General features: G+C 37.2%; 1 protein-coding gene across 4 annotated transcripts in view; it reads right to left on the bottom strand.

Moving 5' to 3' along the window:
• vps13d (vacuolar protein sorting 13 homolog D) overlaps nt 1-21,906 on the bottom strand; it is a 137,973-nt gene extending 116,067 nt beyond the window's left edge. For all 4 annotated transcript variants that reach the window (XM_062052402.1, XM_062052401.1, XM_062052404.1 and 1 more), the window contains exons 1-11: nt 21,475-21,906; nt 21,335-21,408; nt 18,158-18,340; nt 13,009-13,086; nt 11,296-11,486; nt 11,065-11,145; nt 6,886-7,002; nt 6,571-6,675; nt 3,992-4,162; nt 2,149-2,249; nt 1,838-2,006 (exon numbers count right to left, since the gene is read on the bottom strand). In XM_062052402.1, coding sequence (XP_061908386.1) covers nt 1,838-2,006; nt 2,149-2,249; nt 3,992-4,162; nt 6,571-6,675; nt 6,886-7,002; nt 11,065-11,145; nt 11,296-11,486; nt 13,009-13,086; nt 18,158-18,254 — 1,110 coding nt within the window. In that variant the 5' untranslated portion in view covers nt 18,255-18,340; nt 21,335-21,408; nt 21,475-21,906. The remainder of the gene's footprint in view (nt 1-1,837; nt 2,007-2,148; nt 2,250-3,991; nt 4,163-6,570; nt 6,676-6,885; nt 7,003-11,064; nt 11,146-11,295; nt 11,487-13,008; nt 13,087-18,157; nt 18,341-21,334; nt 21,409-21,474) is intronic.
• Nucleotides 21,907-24,156: the final 2,250 nt, after the last annotated feature.

Raw genomic sequence — 24,156 nt, 5'->3', positions numbered from 1 at the left:
GTTAATACTTATAACTAGGAGTGTAAAAGAAAAATAGATTTTCGAATCGCGTAATTCTTACTTGTAAGGATTTTTAATCAATTCAAAAAAAATCTGTAGATTTTCTACAGTATATCTGCTCTACACATTGACTTTAGAAAAGAGAAGTGTTGGATACTTCTCGTGTTGCCTTATTGGGATTTGACTTTATTAAATGTTTGGCTAGAATTGTATTCAACATCACCAGTTTTCTTTTTATAATATAGAACTTGATCAGAGCTGCTTATCTATTTTACCTTTTGTAGATGACTTAAAGGCCTACTGAAAGCCACTACTAGCGACCACGCAGTCTGATAGTTTATATATCAATGATGAAATCTTAACATTGCAACACATGCCAATACGGCCGGGTTAACTTAGAAAGTGACATTTTACATTTCCCGCGAAACTTCCGCTTGAAAACGTCGCGGTATGACGACTTATGCACGTGACGTCACGAGGTCAAGGGAAGTGTTTGGACCCATACAAATACCTCTGTTTTCTTCAACAAAATTCCACAGTATTCTGGACATCTGTGTTGGTGAATCTTTTGCAATTTGTTTAATGGACAATGGAGACTGCAAAGAAGAAAGTTGTAGGTGCGATCGGTGTATTAGCGGCTGGCTGTAGCAACACCAACACCAGGAGGTTGTGTTGTGTTTGAGCAGGATAGCAGACGCACTACGGTGAGTACAGCTTTGGCTTCCAAACATTTGATCGCTTGCCCGTACGTGCGTGTCGATATGTGCATGTCACGTACGTAACTTTGGGGAAATATATGTTTCTTGCCGACTCTGATGGCGGCCAGGGTGTCGTCAAAAGCGTACAACGCCCGCCGCCGCATCTAAGTTAGCTTCTATTTTTTTAGCTTCGCCAAGCTGAAAATTATTAACCGTGTATTTACATGTTCATGGTTTAATAGTATTGTTGATCTTCTGTCTATCCTTCCAGTCAGGGTTTTTTAAAATTTAGTTTCTATCTGCATTTGAGACTGATGCTATCACGTTAGCCCCGTAGCTAAGTTAGCTTCTATTTTTTTAGCTTCGCCAAGCTGAAAATTATTAACCGTGTGTTTACATGTTCAGTCACTGTGAATGTCCATTTCGCGTTCTCGACTCTCATTTTCAAGAGGATATAGTATCCCAGGTGGTTTAAAATACAAATCCGTGATCCACAATAGAAAAAGGAGAGAGTGTGGAATCCAATGAGCCAGCTTGTACCTAAGTTACGGTCAGAGCGAAAAAAGATACACCCCGCACTACACTGTAGTTCTTCACTCTAAAGTTTTTCATCCACGAATCTTTCATCTTTTCGCTCAAATTAATGGGGTAATCGTCGCTTTCTCTGTCTGAATGTCTCTTGCTCCATTGTAAACAAAGCGGAATTGTGAGGAATCCTTTGTCTTGTGACGTCACGCTACTTCCGGTAGGGGCAAGGGTTGTTTTTATCAGATACCAAAAGTTGCGATCTTTATCGTCGTCGTTCTCTACTAAATCCTTTCAGCAAAAATATGGCAATATCGCGAAATGATCAAGTATGACACATAGAATGGATCTGCTATCCCCGTTTAAATAAAAAAAATTCATTTCAGTAGGCCTTTAACTAAAATAGAAGAAATGGTGTGCTTGTTGGAGGACATTTAGATGTGAACTGTCAGAGATTTTCAATGCAAGCTGATATAATCCAATTTTTGCTCATCATATCCGAGCGATATACGATATCTTTATCGAATGGTGACACTCCTAGGCCTCCTAACAGGGGTGCATTGGTACAGATGAACCCACGGTACAGTATTACCTGTCTGTTAACAGTTTAGTACCTCTTCCTGGGGACTCAATGGGACTCCTTTGAGTTTCCTGAAGTACAGGCTGGTGTAAGTCTGCACATCCCGTGCACGCTGGAGGGCAAAAGTCCAACTTCCTCTACGCCTCTGTTCCCTGATCTCACTTAGGTTTGCCTGGATGGCAAACATCCACCATTGCTTGCAGCTAGGAAAAAATAAATAAAATCAAAGTTAATTATTTCATTGCCGTCAAATATTTGCGATGCAAACAGAGTAACTAGTGGATGTGGTACCACACCTCTCATACAGTTCTGAAAACTTGACATACATACGAAGCTCTGTCTTACTTTCCAGAGATGGGGCAATTGGGTCTCCACTTTCGGTAAAGCATCTCCCTTTCCCGGCGGTATAGTTCCTTGAGGAAAGCCATGAGCTGTTGGTACTGGACCTGACAGAACACAATGACCCAGATGAGGCAATATAAATGAAGGTGGTATGGTTTTATAATATGAGCTAACTCGCACACCAAGCAGCGGTATAAACTGATGTTACTGGAACAGTATAAACTGATGTCTGTCAAACATGCAAAAATGGAAATGGATAACGTACAGTGGTGGTCAAAAGTGTACATACACTTGTAAAGAACATCATGTCATGGCTGTCTTGACTTTACAACTCTTATTTTGTTGTGATGTGGTGATTGGAGCACATACTTGTTGGTCACAAAAAACATTCATGAAGTTTGCTTCTTTTATGAATTTATTATGGGTCTACTGAAAATGTGAGGAAATGTGCTGGGTCAAAAGTATACATACATGATCAATGTTGGTGATGTAGAAAAGCTACAATCAAATGAAATTATCTTCATGGCATGGCCTCTTAATTTCATGTGAGTGATTATGATTGACAACACCTGTCGACTTGTCTGAGCACATTTAAATATGACTCATGTGATGCAGTCATTAGACTCGCTTACAAACGCCACGATGGGAAAGTCAAAGGAACTCAGCACAGATCTGAAAAAACAAAATAATTGACTTGAAAGAGTCAGGAAAGTCACTTGGAGCCATTTCAAAGCAGCTTAACGTCCCAAGAGCAACTGTGCAGACAATTGTTGGTAAGTATAAAGTGCATGGCACAGTTTTGTCACTGCCACCATCAGGAAGAAAACGCAAGCTATCACCTGCTGCTGAGAGAAAATTGCTCAGGATGATCAAGAGTCAACCGAGAACCAGCAAAAAGCAGGTCTGGAATGAATTGGAAGCTGCTGGAACACAGGTGTCAGTGTCCACAGTCAAGCATCGCCATGGACTGAAAGGCTACCATGCAAGAAGGAAGCCCGTGCTCCAGAAGCCACACCTTAAGGCTCGTCTAAAGTTTGCTGCTGATCACATGGACAAAGATAAGACCTTCTGGAGGAAAGTTCTGTGGTCAGATGAAACAAAAATGGAGCTGTTTGGCCACAATACCCAGCAATATGTTTGAAGGAGAAAAAGGTGATGCCTTTAATCCCAGGAACACCATTCCTACCGTCAAGCATGGTGGTGGTAGTATTATGCTCTGGGCCTGGTTTGCTGTCAAAGGAACTGCTGCTTTAAATGGGACAATGAAAAAGGAGGATTAGCTCCAAATTCTTCAGGACAAGCTAAAATCATCAGGCCGGAGGTTGGGTCTTGGGCGCAGTTGGGTGTTCCAACAGGACAATGACCCCAAACACACCTCAAAAGTGGTAAAGGAATGGCTAAATCAGGCTAGAATGAAGGTTTTGGAATGGCCTTCCCAAAGTCTGACTTTAAGGTGTGGACAATGCTGAAGAAACAAGTCCATGTCAGAAAAGCAACACATTTAGCTGAACTGCAGCAATTTAGTGGTCAAGTGGTCAAGCAGAAGCTTGTGGATGGCTACCAAAAGCACCTTATTGCAGGTCAACTTGCCAAGGGACATGTAAGCAAATATTAACATTGCTGTATGTATACTTTTGACCCTCACATTTTCAGTAGACCCATAATAAATTCATCAAAGAAGCAAACTTCATGAATGTTTTTTGTGAGCAACAGTATGTGCTCTAATTACAAAAAATAAGAGTTGTAGAAATGATTGTAAACTCAAGACAGCCATGACATGATGTTCTTTACAAGTGTATGTCCACTTATGACCAGGACTGTACAGCATCAGTTGACTCATACAGACCTGAGATAAGCGTATGGACATGGTCTCCAGCTGAACATGGCCTTCAATCCGCGGGGTGTGTCGGAACCTCAGAGGCTCCTTGGAAGCATTTCTTCTGAGCAAGACGGAGGCACACACTGGTTCAAAGATGTACTGATGAGTCCACGTCTTCATGCACTGAGTCATCGCCTCCTGTATGTTACCAAAACAACAACAATATTGTTAGGAAATGGAAATAAGTTGTCTTATTTTAGGCATTCTGAAATGCATGGTTTTTTTGCATTGTCATGATGGGCACAATGCACAACAGCAGGTATGTACTGTATATCTCACACCTGGGCAGTTATTCTGACACAGGGGCCACATTGTTTGCTGAAATGTGTCTGGGGGCCAGTGTGTGTTAAATATATATATAATATATGAACACATACAGTATATATGGCAGGATATTTCTGTGTAACAGAGAAGTGACTGACTGATGATTGTGTGACAAAATGGTAAATGGGTTGTACTTGTATAGCACTTTTCTACCTTTTTAAGGACCTCAAATCGCTTTGACACGATTTCCACATTCACCCATTCACACACACATTCACACACTGATGGCGGGAGCTGCCATGCAAGGCGCTAACCAGGACCCATCAGGAGCAAGGGTGAAGTGTCTTGCTCAAGGACTAGGATGGTAGAAGGTTGGGATTGAACCAGGAACCCTCAGATTGCTGGCACGGCCACTCTCCCAACTTCACTACCGCTCTTAATTTTTTCATTCTGATTTCCACCATGAGACTGTGAGCTTGTCTGTCTAATGTTTTCTAATTGTGACACAATATCTTAGCTGCAAAAACGTGGTTCCTGTGGAGAATGCATATATTTTTGATATATTTTAGTATAACATTGTGTTGTGTGATCATGCTACCGGTACTTTTCCGCCCTGGAGATGTTGGTGCGGCCAGTATATTTCTGTTGTTGATTTCCATATTTGGTCCTGGAGCATCCAGTGTCTTGCACAAACATGATGAATCACTCCTCAAAAGGGAGATTTGATTTAGTTCCATTCCGTGAAGGACACGATCCCTCTTCTTATCAGCAGGTGCATCCCTCTCTGTAAGGGGGGGGGCTGCCTTCTCACTATTGAAGTAGCAATGATTGTCACACCCACACTAGGTGTGGCGGAATTATTCTCTGCATTTGACCCATCACCCTGGATCACCCCCTGGGAGGTGAGGGGAGCAGTGAGCAGCAGCGGTGGCCGCGCCCAGGAATCATTTTTGCTGATTTAACCCCCAATTCCAACCCTTGACGCTGAGTGCCAAGCAGGGAGGTAATGGCTCCCATTTTTATAGTCTTTCAGTGTTTCCCACACATTAATTTATTTGTGGCGGCCCGCCACGAAAGAATTACGTCCGCCACAAATAAAAAAAAATATATATATATTTTTTTATTTTTATTGTCCTGTCCAGCTTCTCAGGCAAATCATATAGTTGATGTAGATGATCATATAGTTGATGTAGATGCCCATATAGGCTGTTCACATTTACTTTACAAAAGAGAAGTGTAGGATATTTCTCTTGTTGCCTTATTTGTATTTGACCACTACTGTTTTCTGTTTATTTGTTACTGATTGTGGCAGGACACCTCTGCCTCTGTTTCACTTTATGTTGCTGGTAAATAATATGCTTGTAGTAGTTAAAGGGGCAGAGCTTTAAGAGACATTTGAGCTTTTATATTTTACAAGATATATTTTTTGTAAGAACCACAATTAATAAATATATTTCAGTGAATAACTTATTGTTCAAATCTGTATATAAATATGTACATAAAGTGTTGTAATTATATTTTAAAATGGATGGATGGATGGACGTTTAAAACAAAACTGTTATTATTAATTAGTAACTATACATTTTTTGAGCCTTTTTAGAGAAAATCATATCATTGTAGTAAATTATGCAAATTACTCAATGATGTCATGGTGACCACGCTCATAGCCACGCCCCCACCGCCACAGGTATCTTATCAGTTTATGGGAAACACTGTCTTTGGTATGACTCGGCCGGGGTTTGAACTCACAACCTACCCATCTCAGGGCGGACACTCTAGCCACTAGGCCACTGAGTAGGTATATATACTGTACATATATACACTATAAGAGTTAACTTATTTTAGACCTCTCTCTTGGTGATGCTATGGTTGCGTTTTAAGGGCTGGTCACTTAACGCTTTAGTAAAACTTGGCCAAGTACTATTGTGTCTCGGTGGTCCTTTTTACTCAACATGTATGTCATCCATAGAACTTGGGACAGATCAGTGTGCTTTATTCCCTGAGCAAGAGGTGCAACTGTAGCGGGGGTCCGTTCAATGCTGCTCGAAGCTTTATTTATTATTGTGAGGGCAAACATGTTTGATTCTAGTCTGCCGTTAGCCGTTTTTGATCTTGTTGAGGCTAAGAATAAGCGTTGAACTGACAACAGAGCCAGGTTGGCGCAAAGCTGTTGAGTGAATAAACCTTAATCCCTGGCACGGTGCCAAGCAAAGACAAGCCACCAAAACCTCTCATGTCAGGATTGTGGACTCCAATCAAAAGGAGGACTGATGAAACCTGACCTGGATCTGATTGACAGGGAGTTTAGCCAGCATTTCACATTGGGTATCCCAGTAGACCCTGAAATCATCGATCTCCAGCTGCTTCTGTCGAAAGGGATTTCCGGCCTAATGAAAGGAAAAAGATGTATTAGTTCCAAATGTGGACAACATCCCTTGTGTGAGATGAGGGAAGTATGAAAGTTGCACACCACGGGTGATGTTCTTCTCCTTGCCACACAATTACATGAAGACATTCTAATTTTTTATTATGTTCAGTAAAACCTAACTTCTCAAGATTCATACTGTAAGGGTTACATTTCAAGTCAAACTACTTGCCTTGTCTTTGGAAGGATTCTGAGCAGAGATGTTGTTGATGCAGACTCCAAAGGAGAAGGGCTTGTCTGGATTGCAGGTGTCATCCTCAAATCTCAGGTGCACATCTTGGATGTTGAGCTGGACAAATGCATCAGAAAATCAGGGTGTTGTTGAGGCATTGTCCACTCAAATAACACAGAGGGTAAATGTTAAGACCAGGTCTTGGCGAGGACTTCATGATAGAATAGGAACACAATATTGTGACATGGTGATATATTCTACATGAGGACTGAGTCTTGGCGAGGACTTGATGATACAATAGGAACACAATATTGTGACATGGTGATATATTCTACATGAGGACTGAGTCTTGGCGAGGACTTGATGATACAATAGGAACACAATATTGTGACATGGTGATATATTCTACATGAGGACTAAGTCTTGGCAAGGACTTGATGATACAATAGGAACACAATATTGTGACATGGTGATATATTCTACATGAGGACTGAGTCTTGGCAAGGACTTGATGATACAATAGGAACACAACATTGTGACATGGTGATATATTCTACATGTGGACTGAGTGTTGGCAAGGACTTGATGATACAATAGGAACACAATATTGTGACATGGTGATATATTCTACATGAGGACTGAGTCTTGACAAGGACTTGATGATACAATAGGAACACAATATTGTGACATGGTGATATATTCTACATGAGGACTGAGTCTTGGCGAGGACTTGATGATACAATAGGAACACAATATTGTGACATGGTGATATATTCTACATGAGGACTGAGTCTTGACAAGGACTTGATGATACAATAGGAACACAATATTGTGACATGGTGATATATTCTACATGAGGACTGAGTCTTGGCAAGGACTTGATGATACAATAGGAACACAATATTGTGACATGGTGATATATTCTACATGAGGACTGAGTCTTGGCAAGGACTTGATACAATAGGAACACAATATTGTGACATGGTGATATATTCTACATGAGGACTGAGTCTTGGCGAGGACTTGATGATACAATAGGAACACAATATTGTGACATGGTGATATATTCTACATGAGGACTGAGTCTTGGCGAGGACTTGATGATACAATAGGAACACAATATTGTGACATGGTGATATATTCTACATGAGGACTGAGTGTTGGCGAGGACTTGATGATACAATAGGAACACAATATTGTGACATGGTGATATATTCTACATGAGGACTGAGTCTTGGCGAGGACTTGATGATACAATAGGAACACAATATTGTGACATGGTGATATATTCTACATGAGGACTGAGTCTTGGCGAGGACTTGATGATACAATAGGAACACAATATTGTGACATGGTGATATATTCTACATGAGGACTGAGTCTTGGCGAGGACTTGATGATACAATAGGAACACAATATTGTGACATGGTGATATATTCTACATGAGGACTGAGTCTTGGCGAGGACTTGATGATACAATAGGAACACAATATTGTGACATGGTGATATATTCTACATGAGGACTGAGTCTTGGCGAGGACTTGATGATACAATAGGAACACAATATTGTGACATGGTGATATATTCTACATGAGGACTGAGTGTTGGCGAGGACTTGATGATACAATAGGAACACAACATTGTGACATGGTGATATATTCTACATGAGGACTGAGTCTTGGCGAGGACTTGATGATACAATAGGAACACAATATTGTGACATGGTGATATATTCTACATGAGGACTGAGTCTTGGCGAGGACTTGATGATACAATAGGAACACAATATTGTGACATGGTGATATATTCTACATGAGGACTGAGTGTTGGCGAGGACTTGATGATACAATAGGAACACAACATTGTGACATGGTGATATATTCTACATGAGGACTGAGTCTTGACAAGGACTTGATGATACAATAGGAACACAATATTGTGACATGGTGATATATTCTACATGAGGACTGAGTCTTGGCAAGGACTTGATGATACAATAGGAACACAACATGGTGACATGGTGATATATTCTACATAAGGACTGAGTCTTGGCAAGGACTTGATGATACAATAGGAACACAATATTGTGACATGGTGATATATTCTACATGAGGACTGAGTCTTGGCGAGGACTTGATGATACAATATTGTGACATGGTGATATATTCTACATGAGGACTGAGTGTTGGCGAGGACTTGATGATACAATAGGAACACAACATGGTGACATGGTGATATATTCTACATGAGGACTGAGTGTTGGCGAGGACTTGATGATACAATAGGAACACAACATTGTGACATGGTGATATATTCTACATGAGGACTGAGTCTTGACAAGGACTTGATGATACAATAGGAACACAATATTGTGACATGGTGATATATTCTACATGAGGACTGAGTGTTGGCGAGGACTTGATGATACAATAGGAACACAACATGGTGACATGGTGATATATTCTACATGAGGACTGAGTGTTGGCAAGGACTTGATGATACAATAGGAACACAATATTGTGACATGGTGATATATTCTACATGAGGACTGAGTCTTGGCAAGGACTTCATGATATGAAATGTAGGGCTGCAGCTATCCATTATTTTAGTAATCCACTAATCTATAGACTAGTTTGTTCCATTAATCGAGTAATCGGATAAAATACACTTTATATCCTCATTTTATTTTAAGGCAAATAGTTGCAATTATTTTTCTGCTTGCCATACCCTTCATTACCTTCTACTTTCCTTCTTTTAAGTTTTTTTTTACCTTCAATTTTCACTTCTTTTATCTTTAATTTTTGTACCTTCGATCTAACTATATTTACCTTTTATTTCCCTGCTTTTACATTTTATTTATCTTTTTTACTTTCTATTTAGCTTGTTTTACCTTGTATTAATCTTCTAATGACGTTTTACTTTCTTTTACCTTCCATTTACCTTCTATTTAAGCCGTTTTACCTTTTAATGACCTTTTATTTAACTTGCTTCACCTTTTATTGACCTTTTATTTAACTTGTAATTACCTTATTACCTTTTACTTTCTTTTACCTTCCATTTACCTTATATTTACCTTGTATTTAAGTTGTTTTACCTTTTATTTACCATCTATTTAACTTGCTTGACCTTTTATTTACCTTCCATTTAACTTGCTTTACCTTTTATTAATCTTCTTTTACCTTCTATTTAACTTGTTTTACAATATTTTACCTTTTATTTACGTTATTTTACCTTCTATTCAACTTTACTTTTGATTGACCTTTTTTGAAATTTTTATTTAGATTGTATTACCTTATATATATACCTTCTATTTACCTTTAACCTTTTATCTACCTTCTATTTAACTTGCCTTACCTTTTACTTACCTTCTATTTAACTTGTTTTACATTATTTTACCTTTTATTTACCTGCTTTTATCGCCTGTTTAAGTTGCTTTATCGTTCGTTTACCTTATTTTACACCTTCTAACTTGTTTTACCTTGTTTTTAGGATTCAAGGAGCTTTATTCGTCGTACCCGCACACATTTACAAGGTGTACTGAGATTAGCTGGATAAGAACGCTGTTTGGAATGAGATTTACCTTTTATTTACCATCTTTTACCTTTTACATTCTTTACCATATGTTACCTTCTATTTAACTTGTTTTACCTTATTTTACCTTCAATTTACATTGACCTTCTTTTACCATATTTTACGTTCTATTTAGGGTCACTTGTCATACCTTCCTTTACCCAGAACACTTTTCAACTCTCATTCCGTTGCTCTTGAGTTTCTAGGGATCGTTTTACAATCCTTTAAGTGATGTTTTCTTTGTCAAATCTGGCATCCTAACCTATTTTCTTGGAGACTGTATTCGTGTTTAGAGTAGCTGAAAATGAGCTTCCCTTACTTGCCACTAGTTTCCAATAACACCAGAAAAAGATACTAGATTTATTGCTAGTCATTCATAATAAATAAAGTCTCTAAAAGGATCGGATAAGTCTCTAGAAACCTGAAAAATTCTCAACAAAGTATACAGTAAGCAGCAACAATTGAAAAAAAGAGCAAAAGATAAGAAAAAATATATATTAATACATGTATTTTTTAAAGAAAATATGTGCATCATTGAGGATTATGCAAATTGTATGCTAATGCCATGTCAGCTGTGAGAAACATGCAGCGTACATACGGACTCCTTACTTCAATGTTTTCCACGATTCTCGTAACCACGGATGCAGTGACAGAGTACCAGTAAGACTCTCCTCTCTGCTCACACTCACTCTGTAGACGGAACAACAAAAATATATCATACATTCATACAGTATGTAGAGTCTCATGTCTCAAATGTGCACCTTTCGAGTCATTAGTGAACAAAAAACCCGAAATGACATAAAAGGTGGATGATTTCATGTCAAATCAGGGTCCCCTTACCTTGAATTTGTCTTCAAGAGTCTTGAGGAGATACTTCTTGCGCTCCCTCTGCTCCTCTTTCTCTTTCTGGTCGTCATACTCCTGCAGCTGGGCAGGGCCGATGATGAGGTTGAGCTGGGACATGGAGATGACCCAGGGGTCGCTGTGAGGCCGGTAGAACGGGATCTGCAGAGTAATCTTTCCAATGAAGCCTAAAGCAGACACAACACGGGTTATTTTAGGGGTCATGTGGCCAAATACCCAGACTATTTCCATAAATACAAGCATTATTGGTAGAGTTGTCCTGATACTAATATTTTGGTACCGGTCCCAAAATGTATTGCAATACTTTTCTAAATAAAGTGGACCACAAAAATTGTCATTTTTGGCTTTATTGTAACAAAAAATCTTAGTGTACATGAAACATATGTTTATTATTGTCATTTAGTCCTTAAATAAAATGTTGAACATACTAGACAACTTGTCTTTTAGTAGTAAGTAAACAAACAAAGACTCCTAATTAGTCTATGCAGTAACATATTGTGTCATTTATACACCTATTATTTTGTACACATTATGAGGGACAAACTGTAAAAATGTATTATTAATCTACTTGTTCATTTACTGTTAATATCTGCTTATTTTCTGTTTGAACATGTTCTATCTACACTTCTGTTCAAATGTAATAATCACTTATTCTTCTCTTCTTTGATACTTGACATTAGTTTTGGATGATACCACACATTTAGGTATGGGTCCGATACCAAGTAGTTACAGGTCATATTCAAAGTCCTCATGTGTCCAGGGACATATTTACTAACTTTATAAACTTAATATGAATTTTAAAAAAAGGAAAAAAGATTTTGTGACAATAAAAAATATAGATGTAATCATAGTGGTATCGACTAGATACACTCTTGTACTTGGTATCATTACAATGGATGTCAGGTGGAGATCCACCCATGGCATTTGTTTACATTCATGGGTGCTAGCTTTTGTTAGCGGTGAGCTATTGTATCCTCCCACGGTGTGTAGTGAAACTTGTTTTGCTATTCCTCGTCCTGCAGTGAATTTCCTGGAAAATTATGCCAAAGCAGACTTATTTCACACTACCTCTTGTTCAGCGGCACAAAAGCACACACACATGGCCCCTCCTCCGCCACCCCCTTCCTTCTCTCTCTCTCTATCTGCTCCTTTATTTTCAGCTTTACTTTTTTAAATGTTTACTAGTGCAGCAACATTGTTGTTGTTGTTGTTTTGGCTTGTTAATCAACATAAAGTTGATCCACCACCATCTTGTCATGTTTGTTGATATACAGTACTGTATAGCACTTTAAATTGTATTCAAAATGTACAAACCTTCACTAAATATGGACTTTTGTCGAGGCTGGAACCCAGTATTCATAATTACATAGTTTCTTACGGAGAAATGTGCTTAACTATACAAACTTTTCCATTTACGATACCTGTTAAGGAACCAATTAGGTTGGTAAATCAAGGTTTGACTGTACTATAAATTTGATATAGGGTTCATTGTGCTCCATTTGATCTTGATCAAACAAATAGGATGTTGACCAGCATTTCCAAAAGGATTTTGTTCAGCCTTAGAAGTTCCAGCGAGTTCATGCCAAAGAAAAGTGAAAATGCTCACGTCCATGAAGTAAAAAAGTTGATTAGTTATCAAGTTGGGTCAGTATTGCACCACCACATGCAACCTTTGACCTGCAGCCTCACCTGTTTTGACCTCAAAGGGCAGGTCAAACTCTCTGAGTGCATCTTTCCTCAGAGGGAGGTTCTCCAACTCAACTGCACCTGAAGAACAGACGTTATTCACAACATTGCCTGGTAAAAACACTCAATTGTGTCAACGGGAAATGTCAATTTAATACAAACATGGCTTTCCAGATAAAGCATTGTTGTAAGCTATAAACATTCAACATACACTTTATTGCCAAAAGTATTTGTCCAGCCATCCAAATGATGAGAACCAGGTGCCGTACTTATCAAGCTTCTTAGAGTGCCATTTTACACTTAAGTCCTGAGAATTTGCGAAATTTAGTCCTACTCTCAAACTTAAGAATAAAAGCTTTTTATCAACGTTCTTAAGTCTAAGAATCACTCCACGATATTTAAGAGACCTTCAGAGGTGTCTTAAGTGGTTAGGAGTTGCCAGCAGGGGATGGCACTGAGGCGAGAGAGACGTGCGCCAACGTTCATCTTTGTTTGATGACGAGCAGCTGGTCAAACAGTATCGTTTAGACAGAGCAGGTATTATTTTTGTCACAGATTTAATAATTTTCAATTCCTTGTTGATTTCTGCATGTGGCTGCAGTGGACTAGTATATATAGAGCCACCCACACCACTTTCAAATTAGTTGCCTAATTAATGAATTGGAAAGTAAACTAAAGTAATGTCCGATCATTACCTTATAAAATTCGAAGTTCTGACTCATTGTCAACAAACTAATAATAATAATAATAACTGCTATAGCAGCCGCAACATTAATGCTGCCACAACGACGACTCTTACTGACCTACTGCCTTCAGTAATGGCGCCATTCCCAAATTATGTGGGCTCTATTGATAACCTCACTAACAGCTTTAACGACGCCCTGCGCGACACCATTGATAGTGTAGCACCGCTAAAGCTAAAAAGGGCCCCTAAAAGGCGTACCCCATGGTTTACAGAAGAAACTAAAGCCCAGAAATCATCATGTAGAAAGCTGGAACGCAAATGGCGTGCGACTAAACTTGAGGTTTTCCATCAAGCATGGTGTGATAGTTTAATAACTTATAAACGCATGCTTACCTCAGCTAAAGCTAAATATTACTCAAATCTCATCCACCTCAACAAAAATGATCCTAAATTTCTGTTTAGTACAGTAGCATCGCTAACCCAACAAGGGACTCCTCCCAGTAGCTCCACCCACTCAGCAGATGATTTTATGAATTTCTTTAATAAGAAAATTGAAGTCATTAGAAAAGAGATTAAAGACAATGCATCCCAGCTACAACTGGGTTCTATTAACACAAATATGACTGTATATACGACGGACATTGCCCTCCAAAATAGTTTCTCTCTCTTTGATGAAATAACATTGGAGGAATTGTTAAAATGTGTAAATGGGACAAAACAAACAACATGTTTACTTGACCCAATTCCTGGGAAACTTATGAAGGAGCTTTTTGTTTTATTAGGTCCATCAGTGTTAAATATTATAAACCTATCACTTTCCTCTGGTACTGTTCCTCTAGCATTCAAAAAAGCGGTTGTTGATCATAATATTTTATTAGAGCGTATCAAAACGCGTATTGGTATGTCAGACTTAGCCTTGTCTTGGTTTAACTCTTATCTTACTGACAGGATGCAGTGTGTCTCCCATAACAATGTGACCTCGGACTATGTTAAGGTAACATGCGGAGTTCCCCAGGGTTCGGTTCTTGGCCCTGCACTCTTTAGTATTTACATGCTGCCGCTAGGTGACATTATACGCAAATACGGTGTTAGCTTTCACTGTTATGCTGATGACACCCAACTCTACATGCCCCTAAAGCTGACCAACACGCCGGATTGTAGTCAGCTGGAGGCGTGTCTTAATGAAATTAAACAATGGATGTCCGCTAACTTTTTGCAACTCAACGCTAAGAAAACGGAAATGCTGATTATCGGTCCTGCTCAACACCAACATCTATTTAATAATACCACCTTAACATTTGACAACCAAACAATTAAACAAGGCGACTCGGTAAAGAATCTGGGTATTATCTTCCACCCAACTCTCTCGTTTGAGTCACACATTAAGAGTGTTACTAAAACGGCCTTCTTTCATCTCCGTAATATCGCTAAAATTCGTTCCATTTTGTCCACAAACGATGCTGAGATCATTATCCATGCGTTCGTTACATCTCGTCTCGATTACTGTAACGTATTATTTTCAGGCCTCCCTATGTCTAGCATTAAAAGATTACAGTTGGTACAAAATGCGGCTGCTAGACTTTTGACAAAAACAAGAAAGTTTGATCATATTACGCCTATACTGGCTCACTTGCACTGGCTTCCTGTGCACTTAAGATGCGACTTTAAGGTTTTACTACTTACGTATAAAATACTACACGGTCAAGCTCCTGCCTATCTTGCCGATTGTATTGTACCATATGTCCCGACAAGAAATCTGCGTTCAAAGAACTCCGGCTTATTAGTGATTCCCAGAGCCCAAAAAAAGTCTGCGGGCTATAGAGCGTTTTCTATTCGGGCTCCAATACTATGGAATGCCCTCCCGGTAAAAGTTAGAGATGCTACCTCAGTAGAAGCATTTAAGTCTCATCTTAAAACTCATTTGTATAATCTAGCCTTTAAATAGACCCCCCCTTTTTTAGACCAGTTGATCTGCCGTTTCTTTTCTTTTCTTTTCTACTCTGCTCCGGGGTGGACCGCTAGCCTGTCCATCAGATGGGGACATCTCTACGCTGCTGACCCGTCTCCGCTCGGGATGGTTCCCGCTGGCCCCACCATGGACTGGACTTTCGCTGATGTGTTGGACTTTCACAATATTATGTCAGACCCACTCGACACCGAGGATGTCGTTGTGGCTTGTACAGCCCTTTGAGACACTAGTGATTTAGGGCTATATAAATAAACATTGATTGATTGATTGATTGATTGAAAGAAAATGTTATGAGAGTAGCGTATGTGTGTGTGACCCTTTAATAGGTGACAGCATGTGAGGTGAGTGACGTCAGTGAGTGTGTGGGCGAGAGAAGAGAGGGAGCGGTATTGTGAGTGCGAGCGGGGACTAGTTTGTTTTGTGTTGGATTGGCTGTGTGCAAGCAATCAATAAAGCAAGATTTGCAACTAATCGCCGGACTCATCATTCACTCTAAAGTCGTCCGCTGTGGAGACCCACTGCCGGGTAAAGTGAAGGGTGTTGCCCCGAGCATACATCCTGGAGAAGTGTCTCCCCTGTCTCTTTGTTACGGTCTGGGAGCAGGAAGCAGGAAAGGTGCAACGAAAAGGAAACATTTATTTTTGATTCATTGCCAATATTGTTTGTTTGTTTTGTATTATTTTGTAGTTTATTGTCAAAATATACACTCCCATTGTCCACTTAAATATTTCCAAGATATTTCTTTATTCTTAGACAAGGGATTCCCTTCCGTGATTGGTCATTTCTATGGACACAGAAATGACGTCACCTAAAATTGCGTTTACGGCACATAGTAATGTCGTAATTCAGCTCTGAGTGTGACACTTAAGATTCAGTCCTACACTTCGCTGAAAGTGTGAGTAAGACGCTTGATAACTAACTTTTAAGTGCAGCTTTCAGCCAAGAATTTATTTACTCTTAAGTCAACTCTTAGCAGACTTCTTAGGAGTAATTCTAAGAAGCTTGATAAGTACGGCCCCAGGTGTCCTAATCACTTGGCCTGGTGTATCAAATCAAGCACTTAGGCATGGAGACTGTTTCTACAAACATTTGTGAAAGAATGGGCCGCTCTCAGTGATTTCCAGCGTGGAAATGTCATAGGATGCCACCTGTGCAATAATTCCAGTCGTGAAATGTTCTCGCTCCTAAATATTCCAAAGTCAACGTTATTATAAGAAAAGTGAAGAGTTTGGGAACAACAGCAACTCAGCCACCAAGTGGTAGGCCAGGTAAACTGGCAGAGAGGTCAGCATAATGCAAAGACTTTCTGCACAGTCAGAGCTCCAAACTTCATGTCACCTTCCAATTAACCCACGTACAGTACGCAGAGAGCTTCAATGAATGGGTCGCCACTGGACTCTAGAGCAGTGGAGATGCCTTCTCTGGACTGATGAGTCACACCAGACCAGTCTGGGTTTGGAGGTTGCCAGGAGAACGCTACATTTCTCACTGCATTGTGCCGAGTGTGAAATTTGGTGGAGGAGGAATTATGGTGTGGGGTTGTTTTCCAGGAGTCGGGCTTGGCCCCTTAGTTCCAGTGAAAGGAACTTTGAATGCTCCAGGATACCAAAACATTTTGGACAATTCCATGGGATGGCACTTCAACTTCATATGTGAGTTAAAGGCAGGTGGACAAATACTTTTGGCAATATATTGTATAATACATGTCTAATAAATATTATTATTTGGGGTACGTGGTAAATATCAGACGGATTTGAGGAATTTCGGCATCACAGTCACATAGATAAATGGGATAACATTAAAAATAGCTCCAATAACAAGGAGTGTGCCGATACAGCTTTTACCCTTCTGATATGATAACAATACTGGAGTAATGGCCAATACCAGTTACTAATCCGATACGATATCGCCACAAATCACAGTACATACTTATTATTTTCTCGTGTGTAATGTTAGAATAGGTTTGATCAGGTAAAATGACTGAACACTAACCTATTTATTATCACCCGTCTGCAATGGACTTATGCTGTCTTGGTTGAAGTGGAGTGGTCATTATTTTTTTCAGTGGTCACAATGATATATTTAGTAAAAATCATGGAGCCGTAAGTTGAATGATGCGGACACGTTTGTTACTGGATACCTTCAAACACGGTTCTGCCTTGGAGACTTTGTATGTGTAAGCAATACGCTGTTTTACACCGCAATATTGTTCAATTAAGGACTTTTATTACGTATGCTTGGCTGTTGTGTAGCTGTGGGCCAAGTGATTAGGACATTTGACTCTCATCATTTGCATGGGTGGCCAGATACTTTTGTATGATGGTAAAAAAAAGGTCCTGCCTCCCTAATATTGAGCTATTTGACACACGTTCAGTTAAATGTGCATTACACTAGTTCTAAAATCTACTGTATGAACGCGGATTCACAGGTGAGAGAAGAGAAAGGAAAGTATGTTAACAAACAATATAATGATTAAAAGGTAACAGGTGTATGATTACCTTTGAGGAGGGCAATGGACAGCTGATCTGTGTTCAAGTTGCTGACATATTTTCCCAAGTATGTGTTCAGCACCCAGGCGACAAGACCCTCCAACATCCTGTTTGCTCAGGGAACGCCGCCACTCCCCAAAATGCGTCTGCAGCAGACAAAAGTGGGGCTCTCAGGGGGAAGGCCCTCAGTGTCTGATAAGAAGAAGGCAGCAAATGTTAGATATTATTTCACTGCAGCACCATATGAGCTATTTTACCTGGCAGAAAGACACCTTTAGCAAAACTGCTTTGGCAAATTCTGCTTTATTTTGGAAGTGAAATAATGTTTTTTGTTCATATGGTAGCACACTAATATGTAGAGGTACATGTTAGTCTTTATTACCAAAGCTTTTTTTGATAAGGAATTTATTTAACTGAATTTTTAGCGTTTACATTTTGCGAACATCAAATTAAGCTGAAAATTTCATTACATTAATTTCATTAAACTTGAAGTAGGTCTTGAATTTTGAAGCGACAAATATTTCTGCACTGAATTTTAAAAACTCTGTATTTTACTCAACTGAATTTTTAAACACATACATTTTGCTCACTTTGATTAAATAAAAAAATTGAGAGCAAAATGTGTGTGTTTAAAAATTCAGTGTACAAAAATTCACAATAAAATAAATCATTGCAGAAACATTCTTTGCTTCAAACTCCGGTAAATTAAATGATTTTTTTAAAATTAAATAAAACAAAAATCTAATGAAAATGTCAGTATAATTTGATGTAAAAAAACATTCAACTCACAAAATTGTAACGCAAAAAATTCAATTACATATTAATTAAGTGTGAAAATTAAAAAAAAAAAAAATATATATATATATATATATATATATATATATATATATATATATATATATATATATATATATATATATATATATATATATATATATATATATATATATATATATATATATAAAAAGCTTTGGGAATGATCACCCAAAAAACATGAATATATGAACACATATTCCAAACATTTTTTGTTGAAATAAAAATAAACCCCAACTATTATATTCATAATTTTAAAGCAAGTTATCCGTCAAGACAAAACAACAAAATAATAATCATATGCTTAGGTAATTGTGTAATAATATCATGAGGCGATTATACATCAAATGTACACTACGGTTCAAAAGTTTGGGGTCACCCAAACAATTTTGTGTTTGAGCCTTCATTTCTAAGAACAAGAATAGACTGTCTAGTTTCAGATGAAAGTTCTCTTTTTCTGGCCATTTTGAGCATTTAATTGACCCCACAAATGTGATGCTCCAGAAAGTCAATCTGCTCAAAGGAAGGTCAGTTTTGTAGCTTCTGTAACGAGCTTAAGTGTTTTCAGATGTGTGAACATGATTGCACAAGGCTTTTCTAATCATCAATTAGCCTTCTGAGCCAATGAGCAAACACATTGTACCATTAGAACACTGGAGTGATAGTTGCTGGAAATGGGCCTCTATACACCTATGTAGATATTGCACCAAAAAGCAGACATTTGCAGCTAGAATAGTCATTTACCACATTAGCAATGTATAGAGTGTATTTCTGTAAAGTTAAGACTAGTTTAAAGTTATCTTCATTGAAAAGTACAGTGCTTTTCCTTCAAAAATAAGGACATTTTAATGTGACCCCAAACTTTTGAACGGTAGTGTATATATATATTTTTATTGTCACCTTCTGAAAGCAGCCATAATTGCAATGTGGCCCCTAATTTAAACGAGTTTCACACCCCGATTTACACTGTTTTGTAAAAAAAAAAGACATATAATCTCTGATCACACTGACATAACAGTGTTGGTAGTTGAGATAACTTTATATGTGTCAATTTAAATTGTTTGCCTATATATGTATTAGTTCAAACAAATGACAAGTTAAATAACTTGATGTAAGTGATATTGTTGGGCCTGAGTTTCCCAGCATGCCTTGTGTTTGCTGAATTGTGACTGTATTTTACATGTTGTGTAAAAATAGAACATTTTGAAGTCGTAGTCGGACTATGACTATTCATCACATATGTGGCCAATTTACAGCCAGTTGGATATGGATTGGTGAGTGAGAGTCTTACTGCAGTCACTGACAATCTGGTCCTATAGGGACAAGCGGTAGAAAATGGAATTTTAGCGATATTACGGAGATGAAAGAAGGCCGTTTTAGTAACACTCTTAATGTGTGACTCAAACGAGAGAGTTGGGTGGAAGATAATACCCAGATTCTTTACCGAGTCGCCTTGTGTCATTGTTTGGTTGTCAAATGTTAAGGTGGTATTATTAAATAGATGTCGGTGTCTAGCAGGACCGATAATCAGCATTTCCGTTTTCTTAGCGTTGAGTTGCAAAAAGTTAGCGGACATCCATTGTTTAATTTAATTAAGACACGCCTCCAGCTGACTACAGTCCGGCGTGTTGGTCAGCTTTAGGGGCATGTAGAGTTGGGTGTCATCAACATAACAGTGAAAGCTAAAATATAAATATAAAGAATGTAAAGATATAAAGAATGTAAAGGTGTAGAACTCACAGGTTGCAAAAGAAAAGAGTGATATAAAGAATGTAAAGGTGTAGAACTCACAGGTTGCAAAAGAGTGATATAAAGAATGTAAAGGTGTAGAACTCACAGGGTGCAAAAGAGTAATATAAAGAATGTAAAGGTGTAGAAGTCACAGGTTGCAAAAGAGTGATATAAAGAATGTAAAGGTGTAGAAGTCACAGGTTGCAAAAGAGTGATATAAAGAATGTAAAGGTGTAGAACTCACAGGTTGCAAAAGAGTGATATAAAGAATGTAAAGGTGTAGAAGTCACAGGTTGCAAAAGAAAAGAGTGATATAAAGAATGTAAAGGTGTAGAAGTCACAGGTTGCAAAAGAGTGATATAAAGAATGTAAAGGTGTAGAAGTCACAGGTTGCAAAAGAGTGATATAAAGAATGTAAAGGTGTAGAAGTCACAGGTTGCAAAAGAGTGATATAAAGAATGTAAAGGTGTAGAACTCACAGGTTGCAAAAGAGTGCTATAAAGAATGTAAAGGTGTAGAACTCACAAAAGAGTGATATAAAGAATGTAAAGGTGTAGAACTCACAAAAGAGTGCTATAAAGAATGTAAAGGTGTAGAACTCACAAAAGAGTGCTATAAAGAATGTAAAGGTGTAGAACTCACCGCCAGAGACATGAGTTGCTGTTCATGTTCAACCTTTGCGATAATGACGATGTTGCTGTCAGGAGAAGACGGCACTACAGCGACATACAAACACAATATTATCAACATGCACTTAATCAGGACATATTTCAAATACGTACAGAAATAAGAAAGCACTTAAAAGATGTATAAAAAAGGAGAAGGTTGAAGTCCAGCAGGCAGCTAGCCAACAAGCTAAAAGTAGCCTCGGCTCACAGTCCAGACGGCCGATCGTCAGGACAACAAACTAAAGCACAAAATAAAAGGCAAGATGTTTTCATAGAAAATAATGTTGTTCCGCGCTATTCTTCTATTCTTCTAGGACTTTGACATTTGTGTCGCATGAGCTTAAAACCAGTGGACTTCCAACTCATACTTCCGGTCACGTGATCAAAACAAACCCTCTCTTCTTCGTTGAGCGTGTGGCTTCTTCTTCTTCTTCTTTTTTTATAAACCTTTATTTATACATTTCAACATTTACAAAAGGTTGAGAAATAATAATCAAAATAAGTACAAAAACAGTACAAAACAGCGGCAGGGGGTTGAAAATTCACAGTAACTAAAACAGAATGCAAAAAAAAAAGAAAAAAAAAAGTATATATATATATATATATATATATATATATATATATATATATATATATATATATATATATATATATATATATACATATAACAAAGTGCAAAGCCATATGCTCACTCAATTTCAATAAATAATTTAAATTTGGAACACAGCATCATAGTTTTCACAGCTTTTTGGTTGTTGGAGGTAGAGAGTGTTTTAATGTAGAGTTCTAATTATTTTTTAAAGGCACTTCTTCTTCTTCCTCCTCTACAGATCTTCTTTTTTTTTTTTTTTTAATTTTATAAACCTTTATTTATAAATTGCAACATTTACAAGCAATTGAGAAATAATAATCAAAATAAGTACAAGAATAGTACAAAACAGCGCCAGAGGTTGTAAACTCAATAAAGTAACTAAAATAGAATGTAATATATATATATATATATATATATATATATATATATATATATATATATATATATATATATATATATATATATATATATATATATAACTAAGTGCAAAGCCATAGGCTCACACAATTTCAGTAAATAATTTTATATGTATATATATATATATATATATATATGTATATATATATATATATGTATATATATATATATATATATATATATGTATATATGTATGTATATATATATATATATATATATATATATATATATATATATATATATATATATATATATATATATATATATATATATATATATATAACTAAGTGCAAAGCCATAGGCTCACACAATTTCAGTAAATAATTTAAATTTGGAACACAGCATCATAGTTTTCACAGCTTTTTGGTTGTTGGAGGTAGAGAGTGTTTTAATGTAGAGTTCTAATTATTTTTTAAAGGCACTTCTTCTTCTTCCTCCTCTACAGATCTTCTTTTTTTTTTTTTTTAATTTTATAAACCTTTATTTATAAATTGCAACATTTACAAACAATTGAGAAATAATAATCAAAATAAGTACAAGAACAGTACAAAACAGCGCCAGAGGTTGTAAACTCAATAAAGTAACTAAAATAGAATGCAGTAAACTCAATAAAGTAACTAAAATAGAATGCAATATATATATATATATATATATATATATATATATATATATATATATATATATATATATATATATATATATATATATATATATAACTAAGTGCAAAGCCATAGGCTCACACAATTTCAGTAAATAATTTAAATTTGGAACACAGCGTCATCGTTTTCACAGCTTTTTGGTAGTTAGAGGTTAGAAAGCGTTTTAAAGTAAAGTTCTAATTCTTTTTTAAAGGCACAAAAAACAGGTCGGGTATGGAGAAACTTACATTTATATTTGTAGTACAATGAGGTTGCAAAGGTAAAATTCCTTTTCAATTGTTTTGTCATTCTACTCATACAGTGTAAATCCAAGTAGCACATCTTTAAAACAAAGCACAAATTTGTCATGAATATTGTCCAGGATGAAAGGACAGATGTTCTTCTTCTTCTTCTTTGACTCTTTCATGTCATTGATAGTACTGTATGTCTATGGAATAAAAAAAAGAATATAGATGGAATATAAAGTATACATGGCGAGAAAGCTCGATAGGTAGATGTTTAAAACATTGGTGTTTAATTTAAAAAATAAGCTATTGCAATTTTTTTTTTTCAAAGTTAAAAGTCAGCACCCACTTTACGAGCTATGACCGACACTAACAGGAATGGAGTGGAACGCCCTTCAGATACAGTTCAAATCAACAATTTTGATGGATTTTTTCATTACGTCCTGTTAATATTTACTTATCTTACCATATACTGCCCAGTAGGCCAGGGATTCTTAACCTTTTTGACTTCGGGGCCCAACTTTTCCACTACAGAGGGGCCCATATTAACAATGACTAATCTTACTCTTGCTTTTTAACATATCCAATAATTATATTTAACCTACTTAGTTGACAACCTTGTCAAATGATATCAAAGCATGTGTTAATCACAAATATTATTTATTTAAAACAAACTTTCGGCTTAGGTCAGGCTGATCAGAAAATAAGTACTAATCAAATATACCGCATAAGAAGATATTCATGAATAATTAAAAAATACATTTACAATTATATTGCGCTAAAGTACTTTGACTAAATTTATTATGAATGTTTTTTAAATCAACTAGCAATAATAAAAAAAAATTTGCAAATGAAAACAAACCAGTCGAAATTGTCTTGCTAAGATTTCTTGACATACGACATT

The sequence above is a fragment of the Entelurus aequoreus genome, linkage group LG07, assembly GCF_033978785.1.
Source record: "Entelurus aequoreus isolate RoL-2023_Sb linkage group LG07, RoL_Eaeq_v1.1, whole genome shotgun sequence".
NCBI lineage: Eukaryota > Metazoa > Chordata > Actinopteri > Syngnathiformes > Syngnathidae > Entelurus > Entelurus aequoreus.
Note: the sequence above shows the minus strand (reverse complement) of the source record. Positions and strands in the feature narration are given on the sequence as shown.